Source organism: Festucalex cinctus, chromosome 19 (assembly GCF_051991245.1).
Source record: "Festucalex cinctus isolate MCC-2025b chromosome 19, RoL_Fcin_1.0, whole genome shotgun sequence".
Taxonomy (NCBI): Eukaryota; Metazoa; Chordata; class Actinopteri; order Syngnathiformes; family Syngnathidae; genus Festucalex; species Festucalex cinctus.
The window spans coordinates 1,052,231-1,066,808 of NC_135429.1; the positions used below are offsets into that span (position 1 = coordinate 1,052,231).

Here is a 14,578-nt window from a genome sequence, read left to right on the forward strand (position 1 = left end):
ATGATTTTTTAAAATTATTTATTTAGCAGTCTCTCAAAATGTATTACAGTACAAAGATACTAATTAAATATACCCATCCATCCATCCATCCATTTTCTTGACCTGCTTTTTCCTCACAAGGGTCGTAGGGGGTGCTGGAGCCTATCTGAGCTGGTTTTGGGCAGGAGGCGGGGTACACCCTGGACTGGTTGCCAGCCAATCGCAGTAATTAAATATATAAAATACATAAACAAAAACAAAATAATAATCCAATTAAAACAAAAACATAGCAACGAAAAACATGCCAGGAATCACTAATCCAAATATTATTTATTTATTTATTTTTACACCACTGAAGTTATTAAAGCGGGAGCACAATTTCAAAATTTTGAGTGCTTTCTTGTTTTTAGCTGCAGATATTGAAATCCAATACAGGTCGAATTTACATTTGCAAATAGAGAAATTTGTGAGAAATATAATAACATTACTCAAATACTGTATTAAAGTGGAACCCACTACTCGCGGGGAATAGGGACCGAATCGTGAAAATATGTGTATAATTGACATCCATTGAAACGAAATAAATAAATAAATAAATAAATAAATAAATAAATAGCACAGCAGCTAACACAACTAGTATCGATATACGCTTGGAAAAAATATAAAATTAGCATTGATTTGCCAGCGTATTACTTTGTATGGTTGACTGGCTGTTTTTTATGGTATTTATTTAATGTTCATTTTTATGCAGTCATGGCATCCTCAGTTTCATAATAAGGTTGTCCGAAAGGCACCTTGAACGTGTAGTTTAAAATCAGAGGCATAGTCAGTGACTCAGATACAGCAAAATAGATTTTATTTATTTTGCAGACACATGCACCTTGACTGGTCTTACGGTAGATGTCGCTCTTACGCCATTTTTGGATTATGGATTTGATAGCCTGCATTTGTCACGCCGTGTGCCGAATTTGTCTTTGCGACATTATGGGTCCCACACGCGGGTCTTTTTCCTGCTTTAAATACCATTGTGGGGACCGACTTGAGGTTGTGGGGACCAGTTCAGACCTCTTTTTGAGGGTCAAGACTTGGTTTTAGAGTTTAGATTTGAATTGGGTTATGGTTGAGATTAAGGTAAGGAATGGGGGGGGGTAGGCCAGAGAGAGAGAGAGAATAGACATAAACCACTGCATGTAAAGTCAATTTCTCTTTACAAATCATTATTATTTATAAATATATTCCATCTTCAATAAGTAGCTTGAAATGGCGTAAAGGTGACTTGTTTCCAATATTTTTGGACTTGGGATGGGCAAGTAACGTAACAGCTTTGGGAAAGAAAACAATTGTGAGTGCAGAATTTTTGCTCCAGATCTTGTTGTTGTGGGCAACGTTCGCGTTTGCAGGTCCGAACTGCAACATCCTCCGTTTAGCCAGCAGTTATTGCATAATGATTGTCATCCATGCACTATTCACCTACAAGTCACATGGGGTCACATGGGTGAGGGCAGTCATATGATGAAGTCACATATGTAATCATCCTAGTTACATTCCTCATATTCTCTCATAATTGCATGTAACTTATAGAATGCTTCAGTTTGCAACGTTCTTAATTTGTTGTTTTGTTTTTTTCCAAGAACCTGAAACGCTAAACAGAAAATAAATGTGAGTCGTCGACACACACATTCAACACATAATAAATATGGACGTTTTTCTTTTGAATCTGAAATGAGGCAGTGCCTTTCCAAGCAATCTGCAAACAATTTGCAAAGAAGACCCACCCTGCATATTTAAGACGCCAAGGACAAGCGATCCGATGTACTGGATTGATTTACTTCTTGAAGATTGTACGCCTGAAAGGTGATCCAAGTCATTATTTTACAAGCCAGGAAATGTACAAAACGACACGTTGTTTTTCATTTTTGGGCAATCAGATTTCATAACACACGTAGCTCTTGAAAATGGTAAATGATACGTACTCGATAAGGCTCAAAATGGTTAATTAGGTAAGTAGTTGAAACTTGGAGAACATTCATTCAATGACTTTGATTGGAAGGGGAGTAAAAATGCTCAAATGTATTGTTGATTGAAACCACTAGCAACAAAACTGAGTACACCCCCAAGTGAAAATGTCCAAGTTGAGCACAGTTCGTCTTTTTTTTCCTTCGCGGTTGTCATGCGCCTCGTTAGTTTTACAAAGTCTAAAAAAAAGCTGTGAATCGGGAGCAGGTGTGTTCAAGTGGGTATTCGACACGAACGGGCCAAAGAACTGGTTGAAGGAGAACAAGACTGAGGACAAGTACTACGAGAAAATGTGGCGCGGTCTGATGAGACCGAGATCAACTTATTTGGCTCGGATGGTGTGAAGCGTGCAACCAGGTCAGGAGTACGATGACAAATGTTTGTTAGTGACAGTAAAGCTTTTGATGCCTCCGTCCAATTATGTTCAGTGCATGAACCATGAAATGGGACTTCTTTTTTTTTTTTTTTGTCCGCTTTGGCCTACTGCGTCATTTCACGCACTCGTACATTCTTTTGTGCTGGTCTGTTGTATCAGTCGACTCCTGCAACTCTGTCATGATTGTTTCAGATGGCCCCAAATCAAAAGTGGGCCTCCGGTGTCTCCAGGCTTTCAAACCGCAGCATTCCAAAGCCGAGGCCCCATGACATCACCGCTCGAGGAATGAACTGGCACCGCAGTCGTGTGGGGGGGGGGAATGACTCGGTTAATAAGGAGGGACCGAATGGTTTCAAATTCTCCTCTGTGGATAACGACCTTTAGTCAAGGGGCGTCATTTAGGCAGATTCAATATGGTGACTGCCAATTTTTTCTTTTTATTGAGCAAACAGCGAAGAACTTTCCATCCAGCCCGGAGTGCAGTAAAATATCTGCGGTTTTTTTCCTCACACGACGATTTGTGCTTCAGAGTGGCGCTGAGAAAACCTTCAGACGCATAAAAGTGATGAAAGAACTTTCATACATGGGCTGAGGACTCATTCGTTCACTTATTGAGGCCATTGAGAATGCAACATTCATGTTCGCATAAAGTGGAAAGAACGTCACAGGACCGCTTGTCTTCTTTCAGCGTTTGGGTTAAGATAGCTGACGAGGCCACGGCGCTACTGTATTTGAGAAGAACTCAATAGCGATCGATAAAATAAAGACAATCATAAAAGTTTTGAAAATAAAAGTGTAATATTTATTTTTTGTTTTTTGATACATAGAGAGTCCATTCAGGGTTGGTAATACAAAAGCAGAAAAAAAAATATTTTACAGGAAAACAAATACAGGTTCACATGCTGAGAGTTTCCTAGTTAATAAAAACAACAACAACAACAACAATTAACTGTAGTCAAATTTGAAAGATTCATAAAATGACAATCCCCACTTGGTATTCTCACGAATATGGAATCAGGAGGAACTAATAAATCCAAGCAAATTTCTGATTTACTTAATTGAATGAAATATGAATGTGCATGTGGAGCTTGATGTGACCAAAAATGGCTTCTCTCGGAGGACGAAGGCGAAGGGCAAGGCAAGTAAATATGAACCATGAAGAGGCACCAAGTATGACAATCTTTCCATTTCCTTATTCTCGTTCATAAACTCTGGTGCAGACAACATCCCCAGCAGTCATCGTCTAGAAACAGAAAGAAAAATTGTTTCTTAACCGAGACGCCTCGCAGGGATCATTTGTCAACAAAACCATTTACCAGTATCAGCTCTCCGTCGTTCGTCAACTCTCGAGTCCAGCCGGTTTTGGGCCCCTCGCCTTTCTGTAATGTTTGTTCACAGCTGATCTTGTTCTCTGATTCCCATGTAGGAAAACTCTTCATGAAAAAGACACAAATACAAAAGTGGTTTAGGCTCCTTTTTTTGTGTAGTTTCATTTTCGGCCACAGGTGGCAGTAGCGATTTGAAATTCTACCTCAAATAGAACTACAATGACTTCCATATGTTTCCTCTTCTCTGTTCAAGTTTTGGCCATTTTCCACTAAGGCAGTGCTTCTCAAATAGTGCAAACACGCCCCAACCGGGGGCGCGAGGCTCCATCAAGGGGGGCGTGTTTGACCTCGGGGAACATGCTTTTTTATTTATTTATTTTTATTTTATTTTATTTTTTACTGTCCTAGAATAAAGTGCAATTGCACCTCCACTACATTAGGGGGCAGTGGCGCTCTCATTATTGACAGTGTGCGCATGGAGCATACGCTGTATTTTTGTTTTGCAGGTTAAAGTTTTTTGTTTTGTTTTGTTTTTTTTAATATTGTGCTCCTGAGTTAATGTTGGTGATCAGTTTGAATGCATTATTATCAATTTATTTTATGTATTTTTTTTCCCCGTATCACATGGACAGTCAAAAAATGTTTAATTAAGGATTTAATTTTATTTTTGAATTCCAGATGCACTTTAAATCTTTTCTGTTACAGTTAATAAAGCTATTGTTTGTTGTAAGTTGGTCCATATTTCTTTCTTTTTTGTTTTTATTCTCTTGTATGTTAATACTGATACAGTGTTATGTAGAGGTGTGCTTCTAACAATTTTATAGACAAATGATACTATTTATAGTCGCCGGGGGGGGCGAGATGTTTTATTCTTACTAGGGGGGCATGACAGAAAATAATTGATGCGTGTTGATGATTCTGAATGACAAATACCGTGCAGGGACGTCCGTCGACTGTGGTCTCATTGAAAGATTGACCCACAGTAAAGGAGACATGCGTAGTGCGGATGCTGGTGGATGTTTTGATGGACAGACTCTCCCCTTGCTTGGTGATTTCCACTGTAGGACTGGAGGCTGCCGCCACAGCAATTTTCCTCACAAACACGTTCACACCTGTGCATAAAAAGGAACAAAATGACGTCAGGCGCTTTGCATCGCTCCAACGACTAGTTCCAAGAAAGTTCCTGTCTTTTTGCAGTTTGAGGTTCAAGGTAAATATTATATCTTTATATTATTATAATATTTTTGTGTAATAGCATAAACTTTTTTTTTTAGCCACAGCTTGGGTAACAGAATGCAACTAGAGGGGGGGAAAAAGTCTCCAAACTTTATCAAATGCTGCATGACAACAAAGTGACTTCACACCATCAAAGCATGTTTACAAAAATATATATTCTTTTTTATTTTTAGTAAACACGTAATCGAGCAGGTGACTTTAGTTTGCTGGCATTTGATGAAGTAATTTTAGGTCAATATGCATCGAGAATGAGAAGCATCCGATAATGAATTCATGATAGATCTAAAGGCGTAAATACATTTTGTGAGGAGAGGTCACAACTTGGATTGAAAAGGGAAATTAACAACATACTTTTGTTGCTCCAGTCTGCTCATGCCATTAAGGGAAGCACATGGCGCATTCGATTTGGCTCGGGGAGGCCCCGGGCCGGGCCGGGCCGTCTCATAGCTGCTGACTGGCTGCAGGGGCCCATGTTGAGGCTCAGTTCCGTTTACGCTGACTCTAATTACATCCGCATGAGGAGAAACCTGCTTCAGATGAATCGAACATTCCTCCACACTCTGTTTGCCTTTTGATTTTGAATGGATGCCATTCGTTGGCCCCTTCCTGGCCTCTCTTGTGCAGTTCTACCAAACAAGCAGTTTTGACTTTTAGTTTGAGAAGAAGTGCGTTGGCTTTGGCATGCTCATGCAGGTAAATGTTGAGATTAGATCAGTGTTGGGAACCTTATATTAAAAAAGTAATTAGTTATTGTATGTGTATATTATTCTCATTGTTTAATTGCAATCGTACATATGGATGGCTGAATAGATCAGAATAAATGATCAAATATATTGTGTGCATTTTAATAAAGTCAAGAATGTAACATTTACATGTAACACAACAAGGTCTGGTTAAAAAAAGTTTGTGGTTTTTTTACCTACTTTAAAGGAATTGTTACTCACCCAGGGCTTTCAAAAGCTCCTCAAAACTTTCCGAAGACTTCATTCTCCATTTTCCAGAGAAGTCCGGGATTTTCTTCTCCATCTTAACGATCTGTGCGGATGCTTTTCTTCTGCGTGTGTCTACGAGAATGTGTCGCCGTCGACCAGGTCGACAAAGTCCACTCCTCTTGTCTTTGCATCTGCGTCTCTTTTCTATTGGCTAATAGCTCGCCTGGATGTGAAGAAGTTCCAGCCAATAAGAAGAGCAAGAAGGGCTTTGCTGGGGCACCCCGCATCAGCGAGGTGAGACATTTGGATACAAGATGGGGGAAAAAAAATTAAAAAAAATATGCTAACCGGGTAGCGTTTTGTCACTAAGTGCCGTGAAGCATACAAAAAGGAAAAAAAAAAAACATTTGAGAGCCCAGAAATGGATCATCACTTAACAGCAACCAGCAGAGGGCCCAGAGAGCCCAGTGATTATTCAAATCATTGTTTTTATAAGTAATGCTTTTGACATTTTTGAATATTCTTATTTCTCCAAGGGTTTGACACACTGTTTATCCAGAATCTCTTCAGGTTATGGCAGCTGCTGTTTATGTAGCGAGACATACGATTAAATCAACGAGAGAGAGAAAAAACAACAACAATTGTATGTTGTGGTTTAACTCGATCTGAAATTCGCGTTGCTGATAAAATTAAAAAGTACATTTGTAATTAAAATACCAAAAAAATATTTAATTTACATCAACGTCAACATTCCTTACATCCACGAAGCATTTGAAGCACCTCGAGACCCTGTAGGACGGAACTGTTGGCGGAACGTTTTATTAACACGTCTCTGTTTCTACACGGCGATAATTTTCGCTACCATTGGTTGATATTCATCATGGCGAGACATCTTCGCTTCATTGCCCGGACGGTGATGGTTAAAGATGGCAACGTAGATGCAGCGTACAAACAACTCAACAGGTCAAATATATCATATTATATTTCTATGTTGTAAAACTTGCTATCGGGCATGAATGAGCAGTTGTTTATTTAGCGGTTTCGAACGTGAGCTAAAGCTAAACTACCCTTCCGCTCAATGTCACGCAACTGCGCCTGCGCAAAATATCACAAGACCCCGCTTGGAGTGGGTGAGCTCATTCCAGGGATACGTAAGCACGTGTGACATATTGAATGTGTCAGATCTGACCCGTGCAAGAGAATGCATTGTACTGTACTCTACAGAGCGCCTTTCTACTAAGTGCATTGTGCACACTGCATGCCTCTCATTTTTTGTGAATTCCTATTTTGCAACAACAAATACGCTAGTGTTTTAGCTACATTTTCTATTGTCTACCTGTGGCATTGAGAGACATCATGCATTTATTACAGGGTCCTGACCCAGGATGGGATCATTGAGACGGTGAAGCGCAAGCGGTACTACGAGAAGCCCTGCAGAGAACGTCAGCGGAAGAACTATGAGAACTGTAAGCGCATCTACGACACTGAGATGGCCCGGAAAATCGCCTTCATATCCAGGACAAACAGAACGGATCCCTGGCTTGGTTCTTAGTGAAACGGCGACCGATAAGAGGATGTTCACAGCGGAATGGTTGGAAAATGGAAAGTCGGTCCAATAGTTGTCACCAAACTGAGAAATGGAAAGAATTGGATGTTTTCTAACAAGGACATTTCTTTATCATCAACTCATGGCACAGATTTTGTGTGAAAAATTTCTGTGTTTTTCTTTGGAAAACAAATTATTGCATATTTTTGTTAATGTTGTCTACTCTTCTGTGCGTGGGAGAACATTTGTTGCAATAAAATGTATGTCTGGCATGTACATATTTTATAAAAGCTTGCAAAGTTTTTTTTTAAGATGGCTCCAACATATATTGTCTAAAACGTATGAAATAAATACTGCTTGATATCAAACTGTTAGCTCAATTTTAATAATCACATTCAATGACTAAAAAAAAAAAAAAAAGAAGTTGCCAGAAAATACTCAAGTACTGTAAAAGTACTCGTACTTCGTTACTTTCCACAACTTGTAATCTGATTTCAAGTCAACAGACGCAGGCTGCTGCCTCGTGATGGTTGTCTTCGTGACGAGGCCATACTCAAAACACGTGCGGCTGCGGGAGTTCCAGCCAATCAGCTCCGGGAAGCCCGCTGATTGGTCACGCCTCCCGACCAATTAGATAGGAGCCAAGGATTCTTCAGCCAATCGGAGTTGTGTACCCAGTCGGCACGTGTATTCCCTGCTGCTGGAGTTGTACTTGAGCGTGTTGGCTTGACTATAGCGTAGATGCAATCACGATTAACAAGATAGAAACAGCACAGCACAAGCGACAGCGTTTTCATTTGCTTAGTTTGTTATAGAAGCGCCGGTGTGTCTTTCACGAGCTTTTTCCTTGAATATTTGATAGCCACATATTCAGAAGATCACTTCTGCAGTCAAAAGGTAAGACTCTGAAATTATAATAAATATCTGAAGTGAAAGCTGAGAAATTCTATGTGAAATAAATACGTGCATGTGTTAATGTGTATCAGTCATATAAAATCATCAGCCACGCCTTTTGGATCGATTTGCGTTATGTACATTTTGCGACGTAAATCAGCATATCGTTGTTGGTAAGATTGCCTGACATTCCATTTTTTACAATAAACAACTAAATGGTAACCTTATGAAAATAGTTGGTAAAAGTGTGTTGCGCACGAACTTGAGCATGACTCGTGGAACGTGACGCTGAAAGTTTGCGGCACGTGTCTCGAGAATGACATGGCTTCAAGCCTGAAGATTTAGTTCCCAAATAATCACAATTGAAGTGTAAACTGACACATGAACTGAAATGTTTTAGTGGGGGTTTGTAAGTGTATTTTTATTTATATATATTTTGTAATACAGTATCCCAACGTGCCATCCATGATTTTGACGGTACCGTAAAAGTCGATCTGGTTCAAATAACTATAAGGGAAGATATTTCATTTGTAATTAATAGACTTCTTAACATGCCAGCCGATACATTTTGACAATTTGCATAATTTCCATAATTTTCTCATTGAAATGATATATACTGGTTCATGGCTCCTCTCTTGCAAATAAATGTCATAATGTTTCATAATCTTGCCTAAGTCTGCCACATAAGCTCGACCTGCTGTAACTTGTTTTGAATTACATAAGTGAAAAATGTCATAGCTTGATCAAAATCGAAAATAGCATTGTTCCATGCAAGCTCTGACGTAATCTTTGACTGTGATTCGAATGAAGCCACGACTTGTGCTGTGCACAAGTCTCCCAGGTTCAAGCTTCGAAGATGCTTCATATAAAATATTTGGAGATAACACTGTGCTAGTGTGCTTATATAATGCCTGTGGAAAAATCACAATTTCAGTGAGTGCAAAAATTGCTATTGATGCATGTCGATGAAGGTATATCAGCACATTACTGCTCTGATAAAGATCATCACTCAACGCACTTTTATTTCTATAGCACATTTAATGCACAAGGCTTTCAAACATTTAAGAGTAAATAAATAAGAAGAAAAAACATGATTTAAGAATTGTTTCGAAGGCCCAAGAGCTCAATGGGAGCTTATTTGTGTGCAGCATAGCGGCTAAACGCAGCTTCACCATGTTTACTTTGAACTGTGGGTTCAACTAATTGACCCAAGTCTGCAGATCTGTGCGCTACTGGGTTTCATATTCAATCAGCATTTCTTTAATGTATTTTGGATCCAAAACCAAACCACCAATCTGAAATATTGAGTAAGTTTGGCTTAAAAATAGCACTTGCCAGGAGTAATTATTTTTGTGCTATTTTCTGAAGTGACAGACCGATTTAGTCAGCCGGCCAATATACTGATATTAGTGGTTTTAAAATTGTCCCAAAAAAAAAAAAAAAAGTATTTCTCCCCCCCCCCCATATTTTAGCTTTTTTTTTTTTTTTTTTTTTTTTTTTTAACAAATTATCACATTACAGCATAAGACAAGGATGAAGTATTCGAAAATCCAACCATTTCACTCTACAAAATCGGCAAGAAACCCCCAGATTCCACCCCCCACCCTGTTTTTTTTTCTCTTGTAGTACGGATAAAATAATAACACTGAAGAACATTTATTTAAACTGTTTTATCTATCTAGCTATTTAGCTTGCTAGCTAGCTAGCTATCGCTCACTCACGCTATGGATGCATGGATATATACACGTGTGTGTGTGTATATATATATATATATATATATATATATATATATATATATATATATATATATATATATATATATATATAGGAATGTTATTCTTCCAAATATCAGAATCAACATCAGCTTAAAAGAAAATCCGTACCGGCCACGCCCTAATTTTCTACCTCACTATTTGTGCACAGATATGAATCCAATGAGTGCTTCTTCTCAGTGGCCTCCATACGACTTCCGTCATCCGTCCACCCTCAACTACATCCTTAGTGAGAGTGAGCTGACTGAAGATGAAGCGGGCATTTTGTCGGAAGGAGAGGAGGAGGAGGACTTGGTGACTTGTCAGGTCTTATCGGGCTACGAGGGATGGTTACCAGGTCGTTTGGATAAGATGTACTCAAGGTCCAAGAGGGCCCACCACACTGTACACGCTAGTGGCAGAACCAAGTATCACCTCTCTCCCGGTACCCCCGCTGGCGGCTCGTCGTCACCCTCAGCGGGAGACCTCGCGTTCACTCAGAAAGTTAGTACTGTACTTGGAAAAAGCGCCATTTTGTTTGTTTGTTTTCTGCAGAGTTGATGATCACCTGTGTTTCTTTTTGTTTTGTAGTGTACAGATTTGCACAACTTCATCTGTCCTCTGATGGAACTTCTTCACGGACTTAAAACTGGCAGGTTTAATAAAGGTTAGCGCAAACTCACCACTGATTTTAGTCCAGCAAAAGCGGTTTCCTCGTCTTGACGCGTGTATTTCCCTGTGGCAGGTTTAACCAGTTTCCAGCAGAGCGTCGCTATGGACAGACTGCAGAGGATTGTGGGAATTCTGCAGAGGCCTGAAATGGGGTAAGCACAAGAAGATTGTGGTTATGTTTTGTTTAGCCGCAACACTGCAATGAACGAGTTTTCCTTCTTACCTGTTTTTTCCCTTGCAGGGAGCGATATCTGCACAACTTGTTGCAGATCGAGGGGATGCTCAAATTATGGTTCCCTCAGGTGGCACCTCGTCCAACAGTCACGTTAGCCCAAACCTTCACCCCCAAACTTATAACTCACTGGCGCCAAAATCAGCTCAGCATGCCGGTTAAGGTGAGCACCATCTTTATTGTTGGACTGCAGTCTCAATCGGGATGGGCGATTTTTTTTTGGGGAAAAAAACAACGAGCAAGTATTTTGTTTATTGAACGCATGCAATAAACTGCAATAAACAGTAAAATGCTTTAAACTCCCCCAAACTTAAAAAGAACATAAAATCAATTTGTGAACACATTGTGTGTAATTATCTTTGCTACGTGTTCAGTTTTACAGGTAACTCAAGAACATGCACATCACACGTTTGCTGCAAGCAATGTGATGCATTCAGGTTGCATTTACAGCGCAGGAACTTACAGTATAATATTTTCATGATCGTTTATGTTGCGGTTTGACTTTTGTTTTATAAATTCAGTTAGTTTTAATTAGATTTTAGAGCAGTTTTTATTTTTTGCGAAAGTGCTTAGATTTAGTTCAGTTATTTAAAAAATAGTTTTAGCATTAGCTTGAGTTTTTTATGGACTCTTTGTCGAGTGCAAGATTTAAAAAAAAATAAGGTCATTAACTCATTCACTCGCAGCCATTTGCACTGAAGCAACCCCCTTCGTGTTTTACTGGATTTGGACTGATTTTACAAGGTCCACAGAATATTCTGTTCTATTGCTATAAAAACATGGAACCTACCAAAAGATCTTTCATCAGGGAAAAAAAAAAAAAAAAAGTACAAAAGTATATTTGTATGCTGATATAAATACATTTTGGGTGTTCAGGACAAACTATTGAACATATTTATTCGTTTTTTGGGGGGTTTGAATGAGTTAAGTTAACTAAAATTTTCCGACTGTTTGATGTACCTTCTTTTGTATGGACACACTGCAACAATGAAATCAAATAAATACATTTAAAGGACATTTTTGAGTTATTTTTTCATTTTTTTCTTATTAGTTTTCAATTTGCTATTTATAATAACCTTGGAAATGGGCCTAGACATCATCATCATCATCATCATCATCTCTGTTCGATTATAATGTTTTTTTAGGATTGTGAGAAGCCATAATTGAAATCGGAATTAAATCTTGGACCAGCTCTAAGTTTATTCAACTCAATATGAAGACCTTCGCAAGTGTTTTTCAATTTTGTGAACAGTTCAGCCTTGGCAGAGGTCCGTCTATGTGTTCATATCATCATTACAGGAGTAGTAAAACAACACATCTAATGTTATCCAATACTTTTGTACGCTATTGTGCATTACAATGTGATGTTACTTTCTTATCCACTATTTATTAATTTTTTTTAATTCTAGAAGCGGAAGTTCACCTGGTCGGATTCAGACTACGCCGAAATAGACCCAGCCAAGAAAAAGACTCCCCAACCCGAAAGCTGCCCACCGCTGACGCTTCCAACAAGGAAGCGGGAAACTCCCGGCGATGGAAAAGTCGCATCAACGAAAGGCAACCGCGGCAACGGACTCGCGACGACAAACGACGACACGTCAAGCAGGCTGTCGCGTGTGCACGTCAAAGAAGAAACCCGAGAACGTGAAATCTCTCCCGCCTCTTCCGGCGGCTGCCGACTTACACAGGACAAGTCGATATCTTCCAGTGCTGATGTGAATTCTGCTGTCGCGTACAATAAGGACACGGCGACGTGCCAGTCTGGGTAAAAAGTTCAAGGCTTCCATTTCAGAACAGGGTTCGGAGTCGCTGTTCGCCCTTCAAGGTACAATCTCCACTAAAGTACCCTGTCGAGCATGATTGCAGTCCGGGGTAACTGTTTGTACATTTGACAGAGTCAAAACATAACGTAGTATCGTTTCCAAGCCTCCTTAAATCAATCTGCTGTTCGCAAACGAGACGGAGTTGTGTTCATATTCGACCACATTGTAGTCATGCACAGTCCAAAAATAGACACGTGCACAATGACCAGTCTGCTTTTTTGTGTGTCACAGTCCCCATTTGCGTATTTTTATTCCACAACATTCAGGCCAGCCTTCAAGTAACTCCTTACAGTCAATTCCTTACCAAATCTGCCTGAAATGACACACTGACGATGATTGCACTATATTTGACCATGTACAGTGTGTTGATTGAATGCCATACATTTTTTATTTGTGTTATTTATGTCCAGGAATGCAGCACAAAAGCATTTAACTCATTCAAACCCCCAATTTTTATTTTTATTTTTTTTTTTAAACTTTGTCTTTCACTCCCAAAATCATATTTACATTTTTTTTTTTAATGCAAGAGCATACGGAAGGCTTTGATGCAGCTTCTGACATGAAGAGGTGGCTTAAAGCAATGGTAGTTATCACAAAAAACGACCAGCAGAGTATAAGGGATCAGCCAGGGCCATATTTGCGACAAGCTCTTTTTGTCAGTGTTTTCACCAGGAATGTGAATATTGATGAAACTTGGCTATATTCTAATAATTGGTGCAAAATGGAAACGGATGCAAACATGCTTTTTCCTGATAAAAGAAGAGGCTAATCTTTCTTTTGGTAGGTTCCATGTTTTGATATCACTACAACACAGTATTCTGTTGGCCTTGCAGTGAAAATGGCTGGGAATGAATGTTTGTGTTTTTCTCTTTCATAAAACTATAATTATAAAAGAACAACTTAGGGGGGGAAATGATTTGATGTGGCTGCTGGAAAAAGTACCCTAAAAGTCAAATTATTTTCTATGCACTCGTTAATAAATCCGAATGCATAACCTACATTTACGTGACAATGAATAAACTTGAATGCCTTAATGTTTTGAAAAATATGGAACGGTTGTACTTCATTTCCAAGTCGATGAATGAAATACTGTTGCACCTTAACAGACGGCTACCGTATTTATTAAATTTTGGCTCAAGAGTATCTGTGTTTACTGTATTAGCCGTGATTCAAACTGCAGACTTTGTTGTTTTTGTGTATTAATGTTCATTCACGCTTCTCTTTGACATGACATGTTGAATTGTTTTTTGGTTTTTTTCTTCTCCCCTTTTTTACATTTTACCATTTGCACAGACCTTCTCTGAGCATTGCTTTTTATAGGTTTTTATTGTTATTATTGCTGCTGCTGCTTTACAATTCATTAGTAACACTCAAGTGTTTTAATTAACATAGTAGATTATCTTGACGTTTTAAAGCAATCATTGGGTTGATCAGTTTTTTTTACTGCCATATTTTAAATTAAAAGTCAACTCATGTTGAATGGTTTATGTATTTTGTCACCGCTTAGCCTTGACCGCTTTGACTGGTGTTAACTAAGCTTTATTGCAAGAGTAATGCAAACTTCTGAAAACGTTAATGCAACTGTTGGAGCAGAAAGTGCAGGTGGTGGTATGCATGGTGAGTAGAGATTATGTCTTCGTGAGTGAACCAGTGAGTACAAAGAAACAAAAAAAAACAACAAAATAGAATCATATATATCATTGCCATATTCAGACCGTTTTAATACATTTCCAGCTAAAATTGCATAATTTAAACAGATCCAGTGACCCAGTTGTACTTATATTTATTTGTGG

At 38.9% G+C, this 14,578-nt stretch overlaps 3 protein-coding genes across 4 annotated transcripts; 2 read left to right on the top strand and 1 right to left on the bottom strand.

Annotated features, from left to right (window-relative positions):
• Window positions 1-3,150: 3,150 nt before the first annotated feature.
• crabp2b (cellular retinoic acid binding protein 2, b) lies at window positions 3,151-6,946 on the bottom strand. Of its 2 annotated transcripts, XM_077507909.1 has the most exons (5): window positions 6,626-6,946; window positions 5,880-6,090; window positions 4,633-4,811; window positions 3,688-3,804; window positions 3,151-3,614 (listed from the first exon to the last, which is right to left on the bottom strand). In XM_077507909.1, exons 2-5 carry the CDS (start codon window positions 5,959-5,961, stop codon window positions 3,564-3,566), a joined length of 429 nt encoding a protein of 142 aa, XP_077364035.1. In that variant the 5' UTR covers window positions 5,962-6,090; window positions 6,626-6,946; the 3' UTR covers window positions 3,151-3,563. The 2 variants fall into 2 exon arrangements, with proteins under 2 accessions (XP_077364035.1, XP_077364034.1); XM_077507908.1 differs by having other exon boundaries at window positions 5,880-6,946.
• Window positions 6,666-7,781, top strand: mrps21 (mitochondrial ribosomal protein S21). Its single transcript, XM_077507910.1, has 2 exons — window positions 6,666-6,830; window positions 7,239-7,781. Exons 1-2 carry the CDS (start codon window positions 6,748-6,750, stop codon window positions 7,417-7,419), a joined length of 264 nt encoding a protein of 87 aa, XP_077364036.1. The 5' UTR covers window positions 6,666-6,747; the 3' UTR covers window positions 7,420-7,781.
• Window positions 7,782-8,081: 300 nt separating this feature from the next.
• On the top strand, window positions 8,082-14,265 carry ciarta (circadian associated repressor of transcription a). The gene is made up of 6 exons (XM_077507979.1): window positions 8,082-8,310; window positions 10,231-10,562; window positions 10,650-10,725; window positions 10,804-10,882; window positions 10,972-11,125; window positions 12,372-14,265. The coding sequence occupies exons 2-6, from the start codon at window positions 10,233-10,235 to the stop codon at window positions 12,729-12,731; spliced, it is 999 nt and encodes a 332-aa protein (XP_077364105.1). The 5' UTR covers window positions 8,082-8,310; window positions 10,231-10,232; the 3' UTR covers window positions 12,732-14,265.
• The last annotated feature ends 313 nt before the right edge of the window (window positions 14,266-14,578 follow it).